The sequence below is a fragment of the Gopherus flavomarginatus genome, chromosome 2 (genome assembly GCF_025201925.1).
Source record: "Gopherus flavomarginatus isolate rGopFla2 chromosome 2, rGopFla2.mat.asm, whole genome shotgun sequence".
Classification (NCBI taxonomy): domain Eukaryota; kingdom Metazoa; phylum Chordata; order Testudines; family Testudinidae; genus Gopherus; species Gopherus flavomarginatus.
In genome coordinates, this window is record NC_066618.1 from 217,386,706 (window position 1) to 217,406,056 (window position 19,351).

Below are 19,351 nucleotides of genomic sequence, written 5' to 3' on the forward strand. Positions count from 1 at the left end.
GTAACCATTGTAACATATGAAGCGCCTATAGGCAGCCCTTCCAGAACCTTCTGGTATAAATCTACATTAATGTCTTCTGTGGCTGCTGTTTAAAGGCCAAATTCTAGACCCCTTTGCTAGCCGCAGGAAATGTCTTGCTCAGTGGTCTTCTGTGAGGGTCAGGATGATGGAATACCCCTGCCGGACTAAGGGAGCACTAGTGCAGCTACTCATCAAGGCCTTGATCTTGCAAATACTTATGCTCATGGTTAATTTGAGTACTGTGAATAGTCCCATTTAAATCAATGGCATAAAGGTGAGAACATGCGTTAAGTGTTTGCAGAATCAGGGCCTAAGTGCTTTAACAGTTCATGGGCTCGAATAATGGTGTATTCCTCTACCCTCCACCCCCCGCCATGATTCTGTGGTTTGGCCAGCAGACCTCTGTAGAAAGAAACTCACTTGTCTGTTACCACACCCAACCCCCAAAGCCTGTGTGATACAATCCAACTTTGAAAGCTGCATTATTTTTATAAAATTATTTGAAATGATTGGCCACAAGCTGATACGCAGCTGGAGTCCCTTTCATCTGCTCTGATGCTACCTTATAAGCTAAAATAATAATAATTATTAAGAAAGTAACAATTTGCTCCCCCCAAAAAAAGCCTATCAGGAAACATTTTCTACTATAGTTTTCTGGGTGTGGCCAACAGATTTTAAAATACTGACCTTTGTAGCCTGTGGAGGCTGTGGAATCCTTCTTTCCCCCACTTTTATTTAACATGTATATTTTCCTGTATACTTAATAGGAATGTAGCCCTGGATTTTATCGTGAGAATAAAGGATTATTTACAGGACGCTGTGTACCCTGTAATTGCAATGGAAATTCAAATAGATGCCAGGATGGTTCTGGAATATGTATTGTAAGTAAAACAATATTGTTGAAACTAATGTAGAAAAGCAGAATATCCACTTCTTTACTGAACTGTGGAATACATAGCATTCCTTTCTTCATTATTGCCACAAAATGATTCATGTGTAACTAGTTCAGTTCTTTGCCTGAATTATAATACCTGAATTTTTTACTGTGTATGCATTTAGGTCCCAATCCTGCAAACATTTTCAATGCTTAACTTTGCACAGGTCAGTAGTTTCATTCAGTCTTCATTCCACATTTCTCCCGTACCTCTTCCCACAACTCCAGTTGTCCCAGGCTACCCCAGTCCCCTCAGTTAAGCACATGGGTAAGTGTTTGCAGGGTCATAGCCTTAGTTATCTTTTAGAGTCCAGTCCCTCAAACTTTTACTCTCATGGGTAGTCCGTAGCACTATGCACATAGGGGTTTGCAGGAGCTGACCCCATATTCAAATAAATAATTACATTATTGAAAAACGAAGACACTGTTTGCTTGCTCATTTTGCAAAACAAATCTTAGATTACAATTACACGGATAATATGTACTGGAGAAGACAGGATTGGGCTAGCAGGAGAGAAGTTAGATAAATTACAAATCTGCAATTGAACTGTAGGTACAGTGGGGTGAAGTCTGCTCCTAGATAAGCATTTTAAGTCTGAAATAACGCCACTGAAGTCAAGGAACCCCAGTGGTTGTGTGAGCATGAAATTTGGCCTCCTGTGTTTTTCTAGTTTATATTCTTGACAGTTAAATAACACCTTAGTTTTTATGGTTTATTCTGAAAAATTCCAACTTGAAAATTTTTGCTAATTCTTAACTGCACTCTTTTTATGTAAACAAACACCTTGCCAAATTCTCTTTCATGATTTATTTTCCTCTGTTTATTTTTTGTAAGTTATTAATTCTTTCTGCCTGCAGCGCATTCCTTTGCAATATGCAATACCCTTTGACTTTGTTTCAACAAATCCTTTTGGTTAAATGTTAGTTATGAGACAGTTCAGCATGTTCTAGGGAATGACTCACAATGTGCTTCACTAGGAGACAGGACAGGCTGTGACAGGAAAGCACTGCAGCAGAAAGATAGAGATGAGGATGTTTAGATCAGTTCAAGATGAGTATGAAGAGTGTAAACTTCAGTTTTTTAGCCTAAAATATGTCATTTAGATGCAAACACAATTAACTTCTGAATATGTTGAGATAAAACATCCCCTACCCTAGGGACAAACTATATGAGCAAAGTCACGCCGGAAAACTTGGTGCAGAGGACACTCACAGAGCCCATTGTAGTTCATAAAAGTCTATCTATTGACTTCAGTGGGCTTTAGATCAGGCCCAGAGTTACCAGCTTCTGACCCCATTGGGTGGGGTTTGTCTGTCTGTAGGGGGAGCCTGGGGCAGACATCAAAACATTTGTGCACTCTCCGTTGTGCTCCCTGAACTCTTTTTCCACCAATTGTTTTTCCACCAACAGCCCAGCTTCCTGCCAAAGCCTGCCCAGTCTCATTGTAGGGGAGTCTCCTGGCAGTGTCTGGAGCCTCAGGCCCTTTAAATTGCCGCCAGGGCCCCGTTGCTGGAGCCCTGGGGTGGCAGCAGTGGGGCTCCGTGGGTTATTTAAAGGGCCGGGGCTCCCGCTGCCTCTACTGCCCTGGGCCCTTTAAATAGCCACCGGAGCCCAGCCGCCGCTACCCCAGGGCTCAGGGAGCTATTTAAAGGGCCAGGGCGGTAGAGGCAGCGGAATTTTGGGCGCTTTAAATAGGCCCCGGAGCCCTGGGGTAGAAGCGGCAGCTGGGGGCTCTGGCAGCAGTTTAAAGGGCCCGGAGCGGTAGCAGTGGCCAAGCCCTGGGCCCTTTAAACTACTGCCGGAGCCCCCGGCTGCCACTGCTACCCCGACAGGGGAGGGGGAGGACACTTACCAGTACAGGGCAGGCCAGGGCTGGCTGTGAGCCCCCCTTCCGCTGAAGGCCCCGCCCCTTCTGGGGGCCAGAGCCGACCCCAACCCAGCCCCGTACCGGTAAGTCTCTATTTCTACTTTCACCCCTGGTATAGCAGCATCTTAATGCAGGTGTCAGAGATCAGATTGTGCATTTGACTGTTAGGAACTGAATGTGTGCACTGCTGAGATAGATTGTACATCGGAGTGCTAAGAGGGTATGGCTGTGGAGCAGAGGAGTATGTGTTTTAGAGGTTTATGATGCTTAGATGGTAGGGTATGTGATTGGAGATTAATGTGGATGCAAATATTGGCTTTATCGGTAATTTCCTGGATTTCTGTGTCTGCTGGAAAATGAGTTTGAACAACTTCAGCTGTAAATTAACAATTATTTTGTGTATAAAAATTTTAGTTGAAACTAAAAGCAATGTCCCACTTGCCCACTAAATACACACACATGACTCATTGACACTAATGGGAATAAGAACGTCTCTAAAATGAGATTTTATTCTCTGGAGTCTTATCATGGAATAGTTGGCTAAGGCAGTTAGATTTGTTTTCTCAGCATTCATTATTCATTAATTGTTCATTCCAATTAGTAAATTAAATACAAATTACATGCATATTGGGAAGCGTACATGAAATTAAAATCTTAACTGAATCTATTAAGCAGACTACTTTTAAAATGAATTTCCTGGGACTTAGGGAGGAAGTGTATCTGGACTCAATTAAATGTGTGTTTTAAAAACTGTTCATAATTTCCCGTATTTTATAATATACATTAAAATGCAAAATTTAAAGTTGCATTCAGACCTAGTGAATTTTTAGTGGATTCATTCAAAATATCAAGATAGATATACACGTAAGAGACCACGCTTATTAAGCAACTGCACTGCTGCTTTGAGTATCCTGTTAAAATAAGTTTAATAGTATTTACTTAGTCTGTTCATCCTCAACTAGTAGTGGAAAAATGTGCTCCCTACAACTAGACAACGGGTGGAACAAATTTATTTCTGTAGCATAGGCTGTTTTGCAATAAATGCCTAACTGTGGGTGAAAAAAATACACCCTTGGAGGTTTAGAACAGATCAGCTATAATTTCCTAATGGTAATGTTAATAAACACTACAAAGTTAGGCCACAGTTAATTATCTTGTTTTGTTTTTAAGGGCTGTCAACATAATACTGCTGGGGAGAAATGTGACCATTGTAAAGAAGGTTATTTCGGCGATGCCAGTCAAGGTTCCTGTAGAGTGTGCTCTTGTCCTTACACAAACAGGTATTGTACAATATAGTGTCAAGTTAAAAAAGGTATAGAGGGTGGAAGTTATTTACGGTAAGTAGATAGAGACTGTGTTTTACTCTGTGCTTGGGGTCTCAGTCTTGGATGGGTCATCTAGGCGCTAGTGCCGTATACACAATAATAACTAAGTGCTGTAACTTATGTCACTGGGTTTTTTTTAATAAGTTCAAGATTCTAACTGTAGCCCTGATCCTGCAATTGACTGCACAAGGGCTCCCCTCGGAGCACCGGGGTAACCTCCTTACTTCGGTGGGGCTCTGCACAGGCACAGTGGTGCACCCATGTGCAGTGAATTGCAGGGGTGGTGCCTGTTTTGTTTATGAACTGTATGCAGCATCTGTCCCCGTACATGTCAATGTGTTTCCCAGGACTTTCATGTACAGTAAATCCTCACTTAACATTGTAGTTATGTTTCTGAAAAATGCAGCTTTAAGTGAAATGACGTTAAGTGAATCCAATTTTCCCATAAGATTTAATGTAAACGCAGGGGGTTAGGTTCCAAGGAAATTTTTGGGGGGGAGACAAAAGGCATTATGTATTGTACTGCACTGTGGTTGGGAAGTGCCCCTGGCATACCTCACACAGGCACAGCCTGCTGCAGGCAAGGACGCTAGGAAGCACCTTCGCAGTAGCAGCAGCAGCAGCTTCCCTGGAGAAGAACAGGCGCTGACCTTGCCGGGGGATGCTCCAGGCCCACCTCTTCCCATTCCTGCTCCACTCCAGGTCCACCTCTTCCCACCCCCACTCCACTTCCTCTCCAAAGTATGCCGCATCCCCGCTTCCCCTCCCGAAAGTCCTAAGCGCTGCCAAACAGCTGTTTGGCGGCACTTAGGACTTTCTGGGAGGGAGGGGCAGGAGTGGAGACATGGCACTTCCCTGCTCCTACCCCTGCCTCCCAGCACTTCGTGCTTAGGACTTTCTGGGAGGGAGGGGAAGGAGTGGAGACGTGGCGCTTCGCTGCTCCTCCCAGCACTTCACGCTTAGGACTTTCTGGGATAGAGGGGGAGGAATGGAGATGCAGCGCTTACCCACTCCTCCCCCTCCCTCCAAGAAAGTCCCGGGAGGGGGAAGAGGCGGAGAAGATGAACTTGTGCAATGCTCCCTTGTAAAGTCGCTGCTCTTCCACAGAATCTTATAAGCAGGGGATAGAGCAGGCAGCCAAACGACTTTATAAGGGAGCATTGCACAACTTTAAATGAGCATGTTCCCTAACTGAGCAGCGATGTAACTTTGAAACAACGTTAAGCAGGAAGATGTTAAGTGAGGAGTTACTGTATTCCATCAGCTGTTGAAAACACATGTGGTTTCAATAGGAATTTCTCCTTTGCAATCCGTGCCCACTTTCTGTGCTAGTGAAGCCATATTCCTGAGACATGGCATGGAAATTATTTTTGCTGACTCGTTTAGTGTCCAAACCAGAGAGGAGATAATTGGTTATGAGGGAACAATTCTGTAAAGTCCGCACGCAGAAAAATAATTAAAACTTGTAAACATGTAAGTGGATTTATGTTGGTCTGACTATATTTGAAAGATTCCACTAGCTTGGCAGATGAAACATACATACAAGTGCAAACATACTCACCAAACTGCAGCTCAGTAAACAGTACTGAATGGTGAGAAACAATTATATTTGCTAAGATCTTAAGAATGTTACTAGATTTTTAAAGTCATTAGCAGTAAAATGGGCTGTAAATGCATATTGTTTTGAGCCAACTGTTTGTGGTGATTGCTCAGTGCTAAAATGTGAAAATGTGTGTGTCTTCAGATAAAGAAAAAATAATAGCTCTAATAACACCTAAGCTCTGTATTGCTAAGACTATTACACATTATTTGCCAGGTGTAGAGGCTAGATAGCCTTAAGTAAAAGATTTTTAACTGGTAAGCAGTAAACAGGCTTTTCATATATCAGAGAATTATTTGATGGATCTGTTCCTGACGGCATTGACTTCTTCTGCAGGTGTTTGCCTGAGGTCAGCTGAACATATTTTTATTCATCTTTCATTTTAAGAGAGCTAAGATAATTGGGGAAACCATGAAATCTGCATTCAATTCATAAGTCCATATTGATCTAATAGCTACCATTCTCTGGACAGGGAATGTTCCACCTAGCATTGGTGGAGTCATCCACTTTTCCTCCAAAGTAAGAGCAATATATATTTTTTGAAAGGGTAGCTGGGGGAAAGGGTATTTGATTCCAGTCTTTCACAGACCAGATTACTATATCCAGGCGCTTATGGCCCAGGTGAATGGGCAAAAGATGGAAGGAGCACTAGTAGGCCCCTATCTCCATCACACACACCCCATCCTACAGCCAAGCAATAGTAGTCCCTCTGCAATGGACCTTGAAGCTAGCTAGGTATGTCAGGAAGAGTAGGCATGGTCCAACATGAGTTCTCCCTCTGTGTACTAGGGAGCTCAAGAGGTACCATCACTCCCAGAGCTCCCTTTTGGGTTGTGCACCTCTCTACTACCTCGATGCAAAAAGGAAATTAGTATTAGGTACAATTCCTAGCAAGTTCTTAGTTTTGTGGGTGCACTGGACATCTGCATAGCTGATCGGTTCCTTCTTCCTTAATACTCTTTTTAAACATTTCAAATGCAGAGGAAAATTTATAGCAAGAATTATCAATTCCCACTGATTTATAAATTGTTGTTTTAAATAATTATTATAAATAAAAATGTCAATTATAGGAAAAGTGGATTTAGCATGTGTGGGCTCTAAACCAGTGGTGAGCAACCTGACCCGTCAGGGTAATCCATTGGCGGGCGCAAGACAGTGTTTTCATTGACCCTGCCCGTGCCGCTTCCCCACATCCCATTGGCCAGGAATGGCAAACCGTGTCTATTGGGAGCTGTGGGTGGCCGTGCAAACAAACTGTCTTGCGACCCGCCAGCTGAGAGCCCACAGGTTGCCCACCACTGCTCTAAACCTTTCAAGAACAACTGTCAGCACAAGACCCTGTGATGATTTCCCTGTGGGGTGAGGGAAGGACAGGATTTTATATTAGAACTGTTGGGCCATCAATTAAATTACTATGTTTACATGGGAACTTTAGAACTTTGGGGGACTTTTTTTCTTTCATAGAAATATTTTGCTATCCATGCTAAGAAATTAATATTGTGATTTTACTTTGAAATCTCATATGAACCTTGACTATTATATTAATTACATTTAAATAATTTGTATGTGAGGTTGTTTAATTTCTATTTCATGTGAAATACATTGATAATATTTATATATACCTAGATGTGTAATAAACATTGATGTTATCCCTTGAAATTCATTTAAAATAAGATGAAAATCTTCTGTGTATAAGTAGGAAAGGGCTACACAATCAACAAAGAGCTGTTTTAGCACTTAACTGTTGGTTCTTGCGTAGTAAAAGAATATCTGCATAGACCTTTTTATTTCACAATCTTATTGTTAAGATTTGTTATATGCATTCCATTCCAGAATAAGCTATTTTGTTCTATCTAGAAGGGCAGGAATGTATTTAAAATAGCCAAGAAGTGAATTTAGCAGAAGAATTTGAAGCATCAATGGATAATTTGCTGTAATTTATCTTGTGGTTGTTAAACTATATCACTGGTTATTTATACCACCAAATTGCCCTGTATTCCTGAAAGTTCTTTGGCCCCTGTTCTAACTAATCTGAACAGCTTCATTATGCTTTTGTGAAAATAATTTTTTTTTTAATCTTCTCACAGTTTTGCAACTGGCTGTGTGGCAAATGGTGAAGAAGTTCAGTGTTTCTGCAAAGAAGGCTATACTGGAGTTCATTGTGAAAGGTAAGTGACTTGTCTCTTAAAGCCTTTTCAGATGGACAGTAAAAAGAGTATCTCTTCACACATGCCTATTTATTTACCTAATGTATTTACTAGGATATTTACCTAAGCATGTTGCTGCAGAATACTGTGTATGTATTTATATATATTGTATGTGATATGCATGCATATATAATTAGGTAACTATATAGACATAAATATCTGTCAGAGGAACATAAGAACAGCCAGACTGAGTCAGACCAATGGTCCATCTAGCCTGGTATCTTGTCAAGTGATCCATCCTCTGTCATCCATTCCCAGCTTCTGGCGAACAGAGGATACAGACACTCGGAGTGTGGTGGTGTACCCCTGCCCATCCTGGCAAATAGCCATTGATGGACCTATCCTCCATGAACTTATCTAGATCTTTTTTTAACCTTGTAGTTTTGGCCTTCACAACATCCCCTGGCAAAGAGTTCCACAGGTTGACTGTGCCTTTGTGTAAAGAAATACTTCCTTTTGTTTTTTTTAAACCTGCTGCCTATTAATTTTATTCAGTGACCCCTAGTTCCTGTGTTATGTGAAGGAGTAAATAATATTTCCTTATATACTTCTCCGCACCAATCAAGATTTAATAGACCTTTATCAGATCCCCCATTAGTCATCTCTTTTCCAAGCTGTAAAGTCCCAGTCTTTTAAATCTCTCATATGGAAGCTGTTCCATACCCTAATCTTGTCTGTGTATATAGTGTGCTGGGTACTGTACTAATTGCACAGCTGGGAGTAACTTATCATACACACTATAGAGAACAGAAATAAATGAATAATTTGTCTTTAGCATTATAACTGGTATATACTGATTTTATCAAAAGGAGGAGTTAACCAATAGTCTTATTGTGATTACCATTCGTTGTAATAACAATAATAGCCCCACTTATTTTGTTCTGTTTCCAGTTGAAAAACATTTTCCCTTTTCTTTTTATGCATTAGTTTGTTTACTTCACCTTTCATCTTCAGTGATTTAGAAGGAATGTGCACACTTCTCTGAATAGTGTTTGTAACTCAGTGGTGATCATGTTACAACTACATATTGCCCTTCATCCTAAATGAGCCCAGCGTGTCTTACTGCAGACACTTCTGGGTTAAAACAGTGCAATAGTTTAGTAGCACAAACTACACAACAATTTAAAATAAAAAGTGAAGAATATCTTATTCAGTTTAAAGTGCTGGGGGAATTTAAGTTTGCAGAATGTAATTGTCTGAGTTGGAATCTGACCAGCACACATGGACTACATCCCATCTCTTACAAATGGTGCCAAAGAATCTTTAATTACAAGTAGCCAAGAAATTGTGATATCTCAACTGAAAGACAGCACCAGCAGCTGCATAGTATCCCTTAACAGAATGCTGTAGCCTTGGTTCAGTGCTGAATCAGAAGGAAGGGTACACCTTTGTGACTCACGGCACCATTTCCTTTAGTGCCTACTTGCAGGTTTCCTGTTCAGCATGATTCTGTTTGGCACATGAGATCTGACAAGATCACAATACCAGGCAACATGATTTGCAGGCATAGCTCACAAAAAATGTTATATATTTTTGTAGTTTTATATATAACATTTTATAGTTTTATGTATATAAGGAAGGCTAGGATTTTATTAAATGAAAAAAATATATGTTAGAAAAGGCATGGAAGCAATTTCAAGTATTTAATAACATATCTATATTTCTTTTGTCTAGCTGCGCTCCAGGATATTTTGGGAATCCACTAAAATACGGAGGTTACTGTCAGAAGTGTAATTGTAATAATAATGGTCAGCTGGTTAGCTGTGATCGTCTTACTGGAGGTATGTAAGACAGACAATTTGTTGAATACTAATTTCTGGCTTTCACTGAAGGAATGGAAGAGTTTTGATACAAATGAATGTAAGGGAAAACCTATGAGAAATATAGTTCATATTTAATAGCAGTTAAGTTTTGAATTCTTAACACTATTGATGATCCGTTGCTCCATCCCACACCAAAGGGATGGTTGAGTACATTATTGAACCTCTTTTGCCAACCTCAAAGCCAGATCTTGCCATGCTGTATATAAGCTAATGAAGCATATGTCATGGAGTAGTCCTAATTTGCCTTCATTAAAATGTACCTGGGACAGAATAGTTGTAACTTCAGAGTGTACATGCCACGATCAAATGCTGTTTTATGTCATACTGTCATAACATTTTCCCCAGATTTGGACCTTAGCGTTCAAAAGATAGGTGTTAGCATGAAAACCTCCAAGCTTAGTTACCGGCTTGGACCTGGTAAAGCTGCCACCACCCAAAAAATTAGAGTGTTTTGGGGCACTCTGGTCCCCCCAACAACCTTCCCTGGGGACCCCAAGACCCAAATTCCTTGAGTCTCACAACAAAGGGGAATAACCCATTTCCCTTCCCCCTCCAGGTGTTCCCTCCCTGGGTTCCTGGAGAGATACACAGAGCAATCTCCATGAACCTAAACAGAGGGACTCCACCCTCCCAGTTTCCAGTCCTGGAAATACAAGTACTTCCCCCTTCAGCCAGAGGGTATGCAAAGTCAGGCTTGGTAAATCTAACACAAAGAGATTTTCCCCCTGACTTCTTCCTCCCACCAATTCCCTGGTGAGCTGCAGACTCAATTCCCTGGAGTCCCCACTAAAGAAAAACTCCAACAGGTCTTAAAAAGAAAGCTTTATATAAAAAGAAAGAAAAGGACATAGAAATGGTCTCTCTGTATTAAGGTGACAAATACAGGGTCATTTGCTTAAAAGAAAAAAAATGAATAAACAGCCTTATCCAAAATGAATACAATTTAACACATTCCAGCAACTATACCCCTGTAAATACAAAAGAAAACAATATAAACCTATGGTCTTCCTATCTTTGTACTTACAACTTGGAAACAGAAGATTAGAAAGCCAGGAGACAGAAAGATCACTCTCAGAGCCGAGAGGGTCAGACACAAGACAAAGAACAAAGAACTCACACACAAACTTCCCTCCACCCAGATTTGAAAAAGTCTTGTTTCCTGATCGGTCCTCTAGTCAGGTGTTTCAGGTTACTGGTGTTACCCCTTTACAGGTAAAAGAACATTAACCCTTAGCTATCTGTTTATGACACGCCCCCCAAATTGCAGACAGTGGGGAACCTCACTGGCGGCGATTTCCTCCTAGAACTTTAAAATAAACAGATTAATACAACACATGCACCTTTACATATACCACTAAGTATATAACTAACAGACTTTTACATTTTAAAAACACTTTTTAACTACTGGATTCTGGGAAACTCTCACGGGAGAGTGCATCAGCTACTTTGTTAGAAGCTCCTGAGATGTACTGAAAATCAAAATCTTGGAGAGCTAAACTCCAACGAAGAAGTTTCTTGTTGTTCCCCTTGGCAGTATGAAGCCACTTTAGCGCAGCATGGTCAGTTTGTAGCTGGAACCGCCGTCCCCAAACATATGGGCGTAGCTTTTCCAGGACGTACACAATGGCGTAGCATTCCTTTTCACTGACTGACCAGTGGCTTTCTCTGTCAGACAGTTTCTTGCTGAGAAACACGACAGGATGGAAGTTGTGATCCGGTCCTTCCTGCATGAGAACTGCTCCTATACCACGCTCAGATGCATCCGTGGTTACTAGGAATGGCTTGTCAAAGTCCGGGGCCCTGAGCACAGGGTCAGACATGAGCGTTGCCTTAAGTTAGGTAAAGGCCTTTTGACACTCATCAGTCCACTTAACTGCATTTGGCTGGGTCTTTTTGGTCAGGTCGATCAGTGGGGCAGCGATTTGGCTGTAGTGTGGTACAAATTGCCTGTAGTACCCGGCCAAGCCTAAGAAGGATTGGACCTGTTTCTTTGACTTTGGGACAGGCCACTTTTGGATAGCATCCACCTTGGCCTGTAGGGGGTTTATGGTTCCTCGACCCACCTGGTGCCCCAGGTAAGTCACTCTGTTTTGGCCTATTAGACACTTTTTGGCCTTAACAGTTAATCCGGCCTGCCTGATGCGCTCAAAGACCTTTTCCAGGTGTAGTAGGTGTTCGGGCCAGGAGTCTGAAAAAATGGCCACATCATCGAGGTAGGCAACTGCATATTCTCCCAGTCCTGCTAGTAGACCATCTACCAGCCTCTGGAAGGTGGCGGGTGCATTTCGAAGCCCGAAAGGAAGGACATAAAATTCATACACCCCCATATGGGTGATGAATGCTGACCTTTCCTTGGCAGGTTCATCTAGCGGTACTTACCAGTACCCTTTGGTTAAGTCTATTGTAGAGATGAACTGGGCACGTCCTAACTTCTCCAATAGCTCATCGGTGCGTGGCATTGGATAGTTGTCCGGACGAGTTACCGCATTTAGCTTACGGTAGTCCACGCAAAAGCGTATTTCCCCATCTGGTTTGGGTACCAGAACCACTGGAGATGCCCATGCACTGGTAGATGAGCGGATTATACCCATCTGTAGCATGTTCTGGATCTCCCGTTCTATAGCAGCTTGGGCATGAGGAGACACCCGGTAGGGTGGGGTTCTAATTGGGTGAGCATTACCTGTGTCAATGGCGTGGTATGCCCGTTCAGTCCGTCCTGGGGTGGCTGAGAACAATGGGGTGAAGCTAGTGCACAGCTCCTTGATTTGTCGCCGCTGCAGACGTTCCAGGGTGGTTGAGAGGTTCACCTCTTCCACGCCACTGTCTTTTTTCCCTTCGTAGTAGACACCGTCAGGCCACTCAGCATCATCTCCCTGGACTGTAAACTGACAAACCTGTAAGTTTCTGGAATAGAAAGGCTTGAGAGAATTAACATGGTACACTCTGGGCTTTAGTGAGGAATTGGGAAATGCTATGAGGTAGTTCACAGTTCCCAGGCGCTCTTGGACCGTGAATGGCCCTTCCCATGATGCTTCCATCTTATGGGCCTGTTGCGCCTTCAAGACCATAACCCGGTCTCCTACCTTGAAGGAACGCTCTCTGGTATGTTTGTCATACCAGGCCTTTTGCTCTTCCTGAGCATCCTTTAGGTTTTCTTTAGCAAGGGCTAAAGAGTGTCGGAGGGTGCTTTGTAGGTTGCTTACAAAGTCCAGAATGTTAGTTCCTGGAGAAGGCGTAAACCCCTCCCATTGCTGTTTCACCAGCTGTAATGGCCCCTTAACCTCGTGGCCATACACAAGTTCAAATGGTGAAAACCCTAAACTGGGATGTGGCACAGCGTTGTAGGCAAACAGCAACTGCTGCAACACTAGGTCTCAATTATTGGAGTGTTCGCTGACAAATTTACGTATCATGGCCCCCAAAGTTCCATTAAACCTTTCCACCAGGCCATTGGTTTGATGGTGGTACGGGGTGGCAACCAAGTGGTTCACCCCATGAGTTTCCCACAGTTTTTGCATGGTCCCTGCCAGGAAATTAGATCCTGAATCTGTAAGGATCTCGGAAGCCAACCTACCCTGGCAAAAATGTCTGTTAGGGCCAGGCACACAGTGTTAGCCCTGGTGTTGCCTAGAGCTACAGCTTCCGGCCATCGGGTAGCAAAGTCCACGAAAGTCAGTACGTACTGCTTTCCTCTGGGTGTCTTTTTTGGGAAAGGACCCAGAATATCCACAGCTACTCGCTGAAATGGGACCTCAATTATGGGGAGTGGCTGGAGAGGGGCCTTGACCTGGCCTTGGGGTTTTCCCGCTCTTTGGCATACCTCACAAGACCGGACATACTTGGCAACTTCCTTGCCCATCCCCTCCCAGTGGAAGGACTTCCCCAACCGGTCCTTGGTTCTGTTCACCCCAGCATGGCCACTGGGATGATCATGGGCTAAGCTTAAGAGCTTCCCCCGGTACTTAGTTGGAACCACCAACTGTTTTTGCGGCTGCCATTCTTCCCGGTGTCCACCAGAAAGAATCTCCTTGTATAAAAGTCCTTGGTCTATAACAAACCGGGATCGATTAGAAGAGCTGAGAGGCGGTGGGGTGCTCCGTGCCGCCACCCAAGCTTTCTGAAGGCTGTCATCTGCTTCCTGCTCAGTCTGGAACTGTTCCCTTGAGGTTGGGGTCACCAGTTCTTCCTCAGACTGTGGACTTGGGCTTGGTCCCTCTGGAAGCGATGTAGGTGATGGGGTTGTTTCTGTTGCTGGTGAACCGCTCTCCGCTGCTGCACCTGAGCGTATTTCAGGCTCTGGCTGAGCCTTTTGGGTATGGCTGTCTGTTGCTTCTGCCAGTTCTGGCTCGCTGGCGCCCTCTGGCGTTGAGTTAGAAGATGTGGTTGCAATTGCTGGTGCTGGTTGCTGTTCCAGTTCTGGGCCTGGGACTGGAGGTGCTGTGGCTGTTTCAGTTGTTGGCATGGAATCTAGATCCACTACCTCTGTCTGGGTCTCTGGTAACACAGATGGGGCGTCTGTGGACGGCTCAGGAACAGGAATGGGTCTGGAAGCTTGCCTGGTTTGGCTGCGTGTAACCATTCCCACTCTCTTGGCCCGCTTCACCTGGTTGGCCAAGTCTTCCCCCAGTAGCATGGGGATGGAATAATTTTCATAGACTGCAAAAGTCCACATTCCTGACCAGCCTTTGTACTGGACAGGCAGTTCAGCTGTAGGCAAGTCTACAGCTTGTGACATGAATGGGTAAATTGTCACTTGGGCCTTTGGGTTGATGAATTTGGGGTCTACGAAGGACTGGTGGATAGCTGACACTTGTGCCCCAGTGTCTCTCCACGCAGTAACCTTCTTTCCGCCCACTCTCAAAATTTCCCTTCGCTCCAAGGGTATTTGAGAGGCATCTGGGCCTGGGTATCTTTGTTGTGAAGGTGGTGTAATGAACTGCACTCAGTTGGCGTTCTTGGGGCAGTTGGCCTTGATATGTCCCAGTTCATTACACTTAAAGCATCTTCCAGCTGACTAGTCACTGGGTCGAGGTGGGTTACTGGAGACTGGTGAGGTGGAAGAATAGTGTGTCTGTGGCTTTCCTTGGGTTGTAGGTGGGGTCTTTGGTTGTCCTCGGTTGTAGGGTTTATGGTCGGTGGTTCCTCTGGGGTATTCGTTCCCCTTGACAGTAGCTTTCTTGCTTTCTGCCACTTCCATCCATCTGGCTCCAATCTCCCCCGCCTCGGTGAGATTTTTGGGTTTTCCATCTTGTATGTACCGTGTTATGTCCTCAGGAACACCATCCAAGAACTGCTCCATTTGTATGAGGAGGTGCAGTTCTTCCAAGGATTTAACATTGTTTCCTGATATCCAGGCCTCATAATTTTTTGCAACGTAGTAGGCGTGTTTGGGAAATGACACATCTGGTTTCCACTTTTGAGTTCTGAAACGCCGACGGGCATGATCCGGGGTTATCCCCATTCTGTATCTGGCCTTGGTTTGAAAAAGTTTATAGTCGTTCATTTTCTCCTTAGGCATTTCAGCTGCCACCTCTGCTAAAGGTCCACTGAGCTGTGGCCTCAATTCTACAATGTACTGGTCTTCAGGGACTCTGTACCCAAGGCAGGCTCTTTCAAAATTTTCTAAGAAGGCCTCAGTGTCATCACCTGCCTTGTAGGTGGGAAATTTCTTGGGATGTAGAACCATAATTGGCGAAGGGTTGTTAGGATTGGCTGGGGTATGTTGCTTAGCCTTTTCTAATTCCATGGCCTGTCGGTGGGTCTCCCTCTGGAGTTCTATCTGTCTTCGGTAGGCTGCCTCTTCTTCTTCTTGTTTCCTGTGGTGGGCTGCATATTTGGCATCTTGTTCTTTTTGTAGCCTTTCCATCTCTTGTTTGTGAGTTGCCTCATCTCTGGCCATTTGTGTTCTGAGCAGTTCTATCTGTTTTTCCATTGCTTCCAGCTGTACAGCTTCTGGTTTTCGTGACATTCTGGTTCCTGTTTTCTTGTGTTGGGGTGCCCTCTGGTGTTAATTGTCTGAACTGCTGGCTCTGTTGCCTCCTGGGGTCTGCCTAGCAACAGTGCCTTTTTCCCTTTCTTCCTCTAGCTAATCTTTTAAATGTAAAGTAAACCAGAAAAACCACTTTATTTGCATGTGTATTGTGCTGGTACTTGACTCCTAATGGGAGTGCTATGTTTAACAAAAGACCCTTAATAGTTCCTTGCTTAATATGCAAGCCAAAAACTGCGAGAGAGAGCAGAAAAAAAAATTCTCTCTGGTTCCTTTTAAAACCAAACTGTTTCTCTCTGCTTAAAAGCCCCTAGCAGAGAAAAGGAAAATATAATATTCCTACTGGCTTCTGGATTCTATCTATCCCACAACGCTGCACACCATGTCATAACATATTTCCCAGATTTGGACCTTAGCGTCCAAAATATGAGTGTTAGCATGAAAACCTCCAAGCTTAGTTACCAGCTTGGACCTGGTAAAGCTGCCATCACCCAAAATATTAGAGTGTTTTGGGGCACTCTGGTCCCCCCAAAAACCTTCCCTGGGGACCCCAAAGACCCAAATTCCTTGAGTCTTACAACAAAGGGGAATAAACCATTCCCCCCCCCCTTCTCCCTTCCAGGTGTTCCCTCCCTGGGTTCCTGGAGAGATACACAGAAGCAAGCTCCGTGAATCTAAACAGAGGGACTCCACCCTCCCAGTTTCCAGTCCTGGAAACACAAGTACTTCCCCCTTCAGCCAGAGGGTATGCAAAGTCAGGCTTAGTAAATCTAACACAAAGAGATTTTCCCCCTGACTTCTTCCTCCCACCAATTCCCTGGTGAGCTGCAGACTCAATTCCCTGGAGTCCCCACTAAAGAAAAACTCCAACAGGTCTTAAAAAGAAAGCTTTATATAAAAAGAAAGAAAAGGACATAAAAATGGTCTCTCTGTATTAAGGTGACAAATACAGGGTCATTTGCTTAAAAGAAAAAAATGAATAACCAGCCTTATCCAAAAAGAATACAATTCAAAACATTCCAGCAACTACACACATGTAAATACAAAAGAAAACAATATAAACCTATGGTCTTCCTATCTTTGTACTTATGACTTGGAAACAGAAGATTAGAAAGCCAGGAGACAGAAAGATCACTCTCAGAGCTGAGAGGGTCAGACACAAGACAAAGAACAAAGAACTCACACACAAACTTCCCTCCACCCAGATTTGAAAAAGTCTTGTTTCCTGATTGGTCCTCTGGTCAGGTGTTTCAGGTTACCGGTGTTACCCCTTTACAGGTAAAAGAACACTAACCCTTAGCTATCTGTTTATGACACATACATGTTGCAAATTGTGCCCTGAGATACACAAACACAACTTCCGCTAGTGTCTTAGGGGTCTGTCTCTTTCAGGAAATAGGCTGGTTTTTTTAAAACAATGTGCAGTCTAGTTTAGTACTTTTGAGTTATAAGTGAACTAACGAAGAGGTAAAGTGAGGGCCAAATCTTCCAGTGTCAGCTACACTGATGTAACTGTGCTGAAGACATCCCTGCTACCTTAAGTGGAGTTTCACTAGTATAGCTGAGAGGAAAACCTGGCCCTAAATAAGACAGAAATACACAGAAAAGAAATACAAATTGAACAAAGAACCTTCAAAAGACATCTTAGGGGTGGGACTTACTTGTCCCTGGACATTTGTTCCTCACGTGTTTGCTTTCTGGACATGAAAAAGAGCACAATATGGCCACAGACAAAGGAAACTCCATTTCTAGTATTGTGGTTGTGAACTTCGCAGCACATGCTACTGAAAGTCAATATTTTTCAGACAGATAATGGGTAAAATTTTCAAAAGTGACTAAATCCCATATTCAAGTGACTTTGACACTTAGTGAGATTTAAGATCCTGACTCTGAATGAGACACAAGCTGCTAAAGGATAGATTTACAAAGGTATTTAGGTATTTGAAAGTCAATTAGGCCCCTAGCTCATTTTTTGGGCATTTTTGTATGTCGCACTAGGCATCTATCTATGGAGCCCTGAGCAAATACACATTTATACCCTCGGATGCGGATATCCGCAGATATAAATCGGTATCCGCAGAGCCATGGGGCTCTCCCGGGAACCGAAGAGGCGAAAGGAACAGAATGTGAGGCCACCACTCCCAGGAGACAGCGCCCTATGCCGGCAGCTCCTCTGGTGCAGCTGTGCTGTCCCCAGCCCTGTCCCCTGTCCCTTCCACACAGCTGTCTGCATCCCCTGTTTGGGGATGGTACAGCCACGCCAGAGGAGCTGCCGGTGTGGTGCACTGATTTCTGGGAGTGGTGGCCCCACATTCTGCTCCTTTTGCAGCTGCGGTTCCCAGAGAGCCCTGCGGTTCCACGGATACCAATTTATATCCGTGGATATAAATTTGTATCCATGCAGGGCTCTACCTTTGTAAATCTGGCTTTTGGGGGTCTGTGTCTGAAGGTCAACGAGATTTAAGTTTCAGCTCCCTAAGGACCTTGAAAATGGGACTCAGGGTCCTAAATTGCCTAGGTGTTTTTGAACATTTTACCACATCTGTGTATGATGTTTGCTTTATCCATTACCATTGTGGAATAAAGGATTTGATCTTATGCCCTCCAACCCTTCTTTAAGCTTATTTACTTCTGTCCTTTGGGACACTGGTACCTGTTCATAGAAAGTAGGGCTTTGTTCTTGATGAGATCTTTGATTCTACCTTATTTTCATTCCTCATTGATTTCTCTCTGATATCAATGAACTCACACTTCATTTTCTCTCAAAAGCAACTTTTCCTTCTCACATTTTTAGCAATGTTTCAAACCAGTCAAAACCAGTGACTACTGATTTTCCCACTCTTTGCTTCTCTCCAGGTTGTTATCTGAGTGGCTGAGATGACTGTTTTATCTGTTGGTTTTGGTCTAAGTCATTACAGAAACAGCTGGTAATCTGAGTTGCTGTTGGCACCTGGTAGAATTTTTTGTTAGCTAATGCTCGTTTTCCATTTTGTCATTACAGTAATACCACTTTATTAGGCTTATATTTTTGATGGCGCTGATCTGAAGAGCGTTTATCCTTTTTCCAGCTCTCATTCCAAAGTAAGAGTTTCCGAGGACAAGTTAATTCTTAGAGCAGAATTCAGTGAGTCAGTTTGTTTTCAGTTTCTCTCTGCCGTTATATTCTAATCAGCCACCTCTTTCTCCACATTGGCATTAAAATCCCCTGTGATCAGCAACACAGCGTGTTTTGGCAGGTTATTATGTGAATGACATTCTGTACTTTGCTGTAAAACTCTTTAATTTCATCTTTTTTTAATTATTTTTTTTGACTACTGTAGTTGGGCCAGAGACTGTAATAAAAGTCATAATTATTTTTCACTTCTTGGAGATTGCTTGGAATATCTCTAGTGGTGGCTGGATGATACACTAGCAGGAGTGCAAGTGTGTCTGTATTCAGAATAAATGCAATCTTTCTCTTGCAGTAGCTCCCTTGTGACTCCTGTCTCCCCTCTGATATTGGTGAAGTGTCCATTAGCAATCAGTTGAACTTGCCAGTGATCTTAAGATGCAAATGATGAAGGAGAAGGTAGAGCCATGCAGTT

The 19,351-nt window shown here is 43.3% G+C and overlaps 1 protein-coding gene across 1 annotated transcript in view; it reads left to right on the forward strand.

Annotated features, from left to right (window-relative positions):
* LAMA3 (laminin subunit alpha 3) overlaps positions 1-19,351 on the forward strand; it is a 198,997-nt gene that overhangs the window by 131,187 nt on the left and 48,459 nt on the right. The window contains exons 42-45 of the mRNA XM_050939774.1: positions 789-902; positions 3,994-4,103; positions 7,836-7,916; positions 9,630-9,736. Of these exons, the coding sequence (XP_050795731.1) occupies positions 789-902; positions 3,994-4,103; positions 7,836-7,916; positions 9,630-9,736 (412 nt within the window). The remainder of the gene's footprint in view (positions 1-788; positions 903-3,993; positions 4,104-7,835; positions 7,917-9,629; positions 9,737-19,351) is intronic.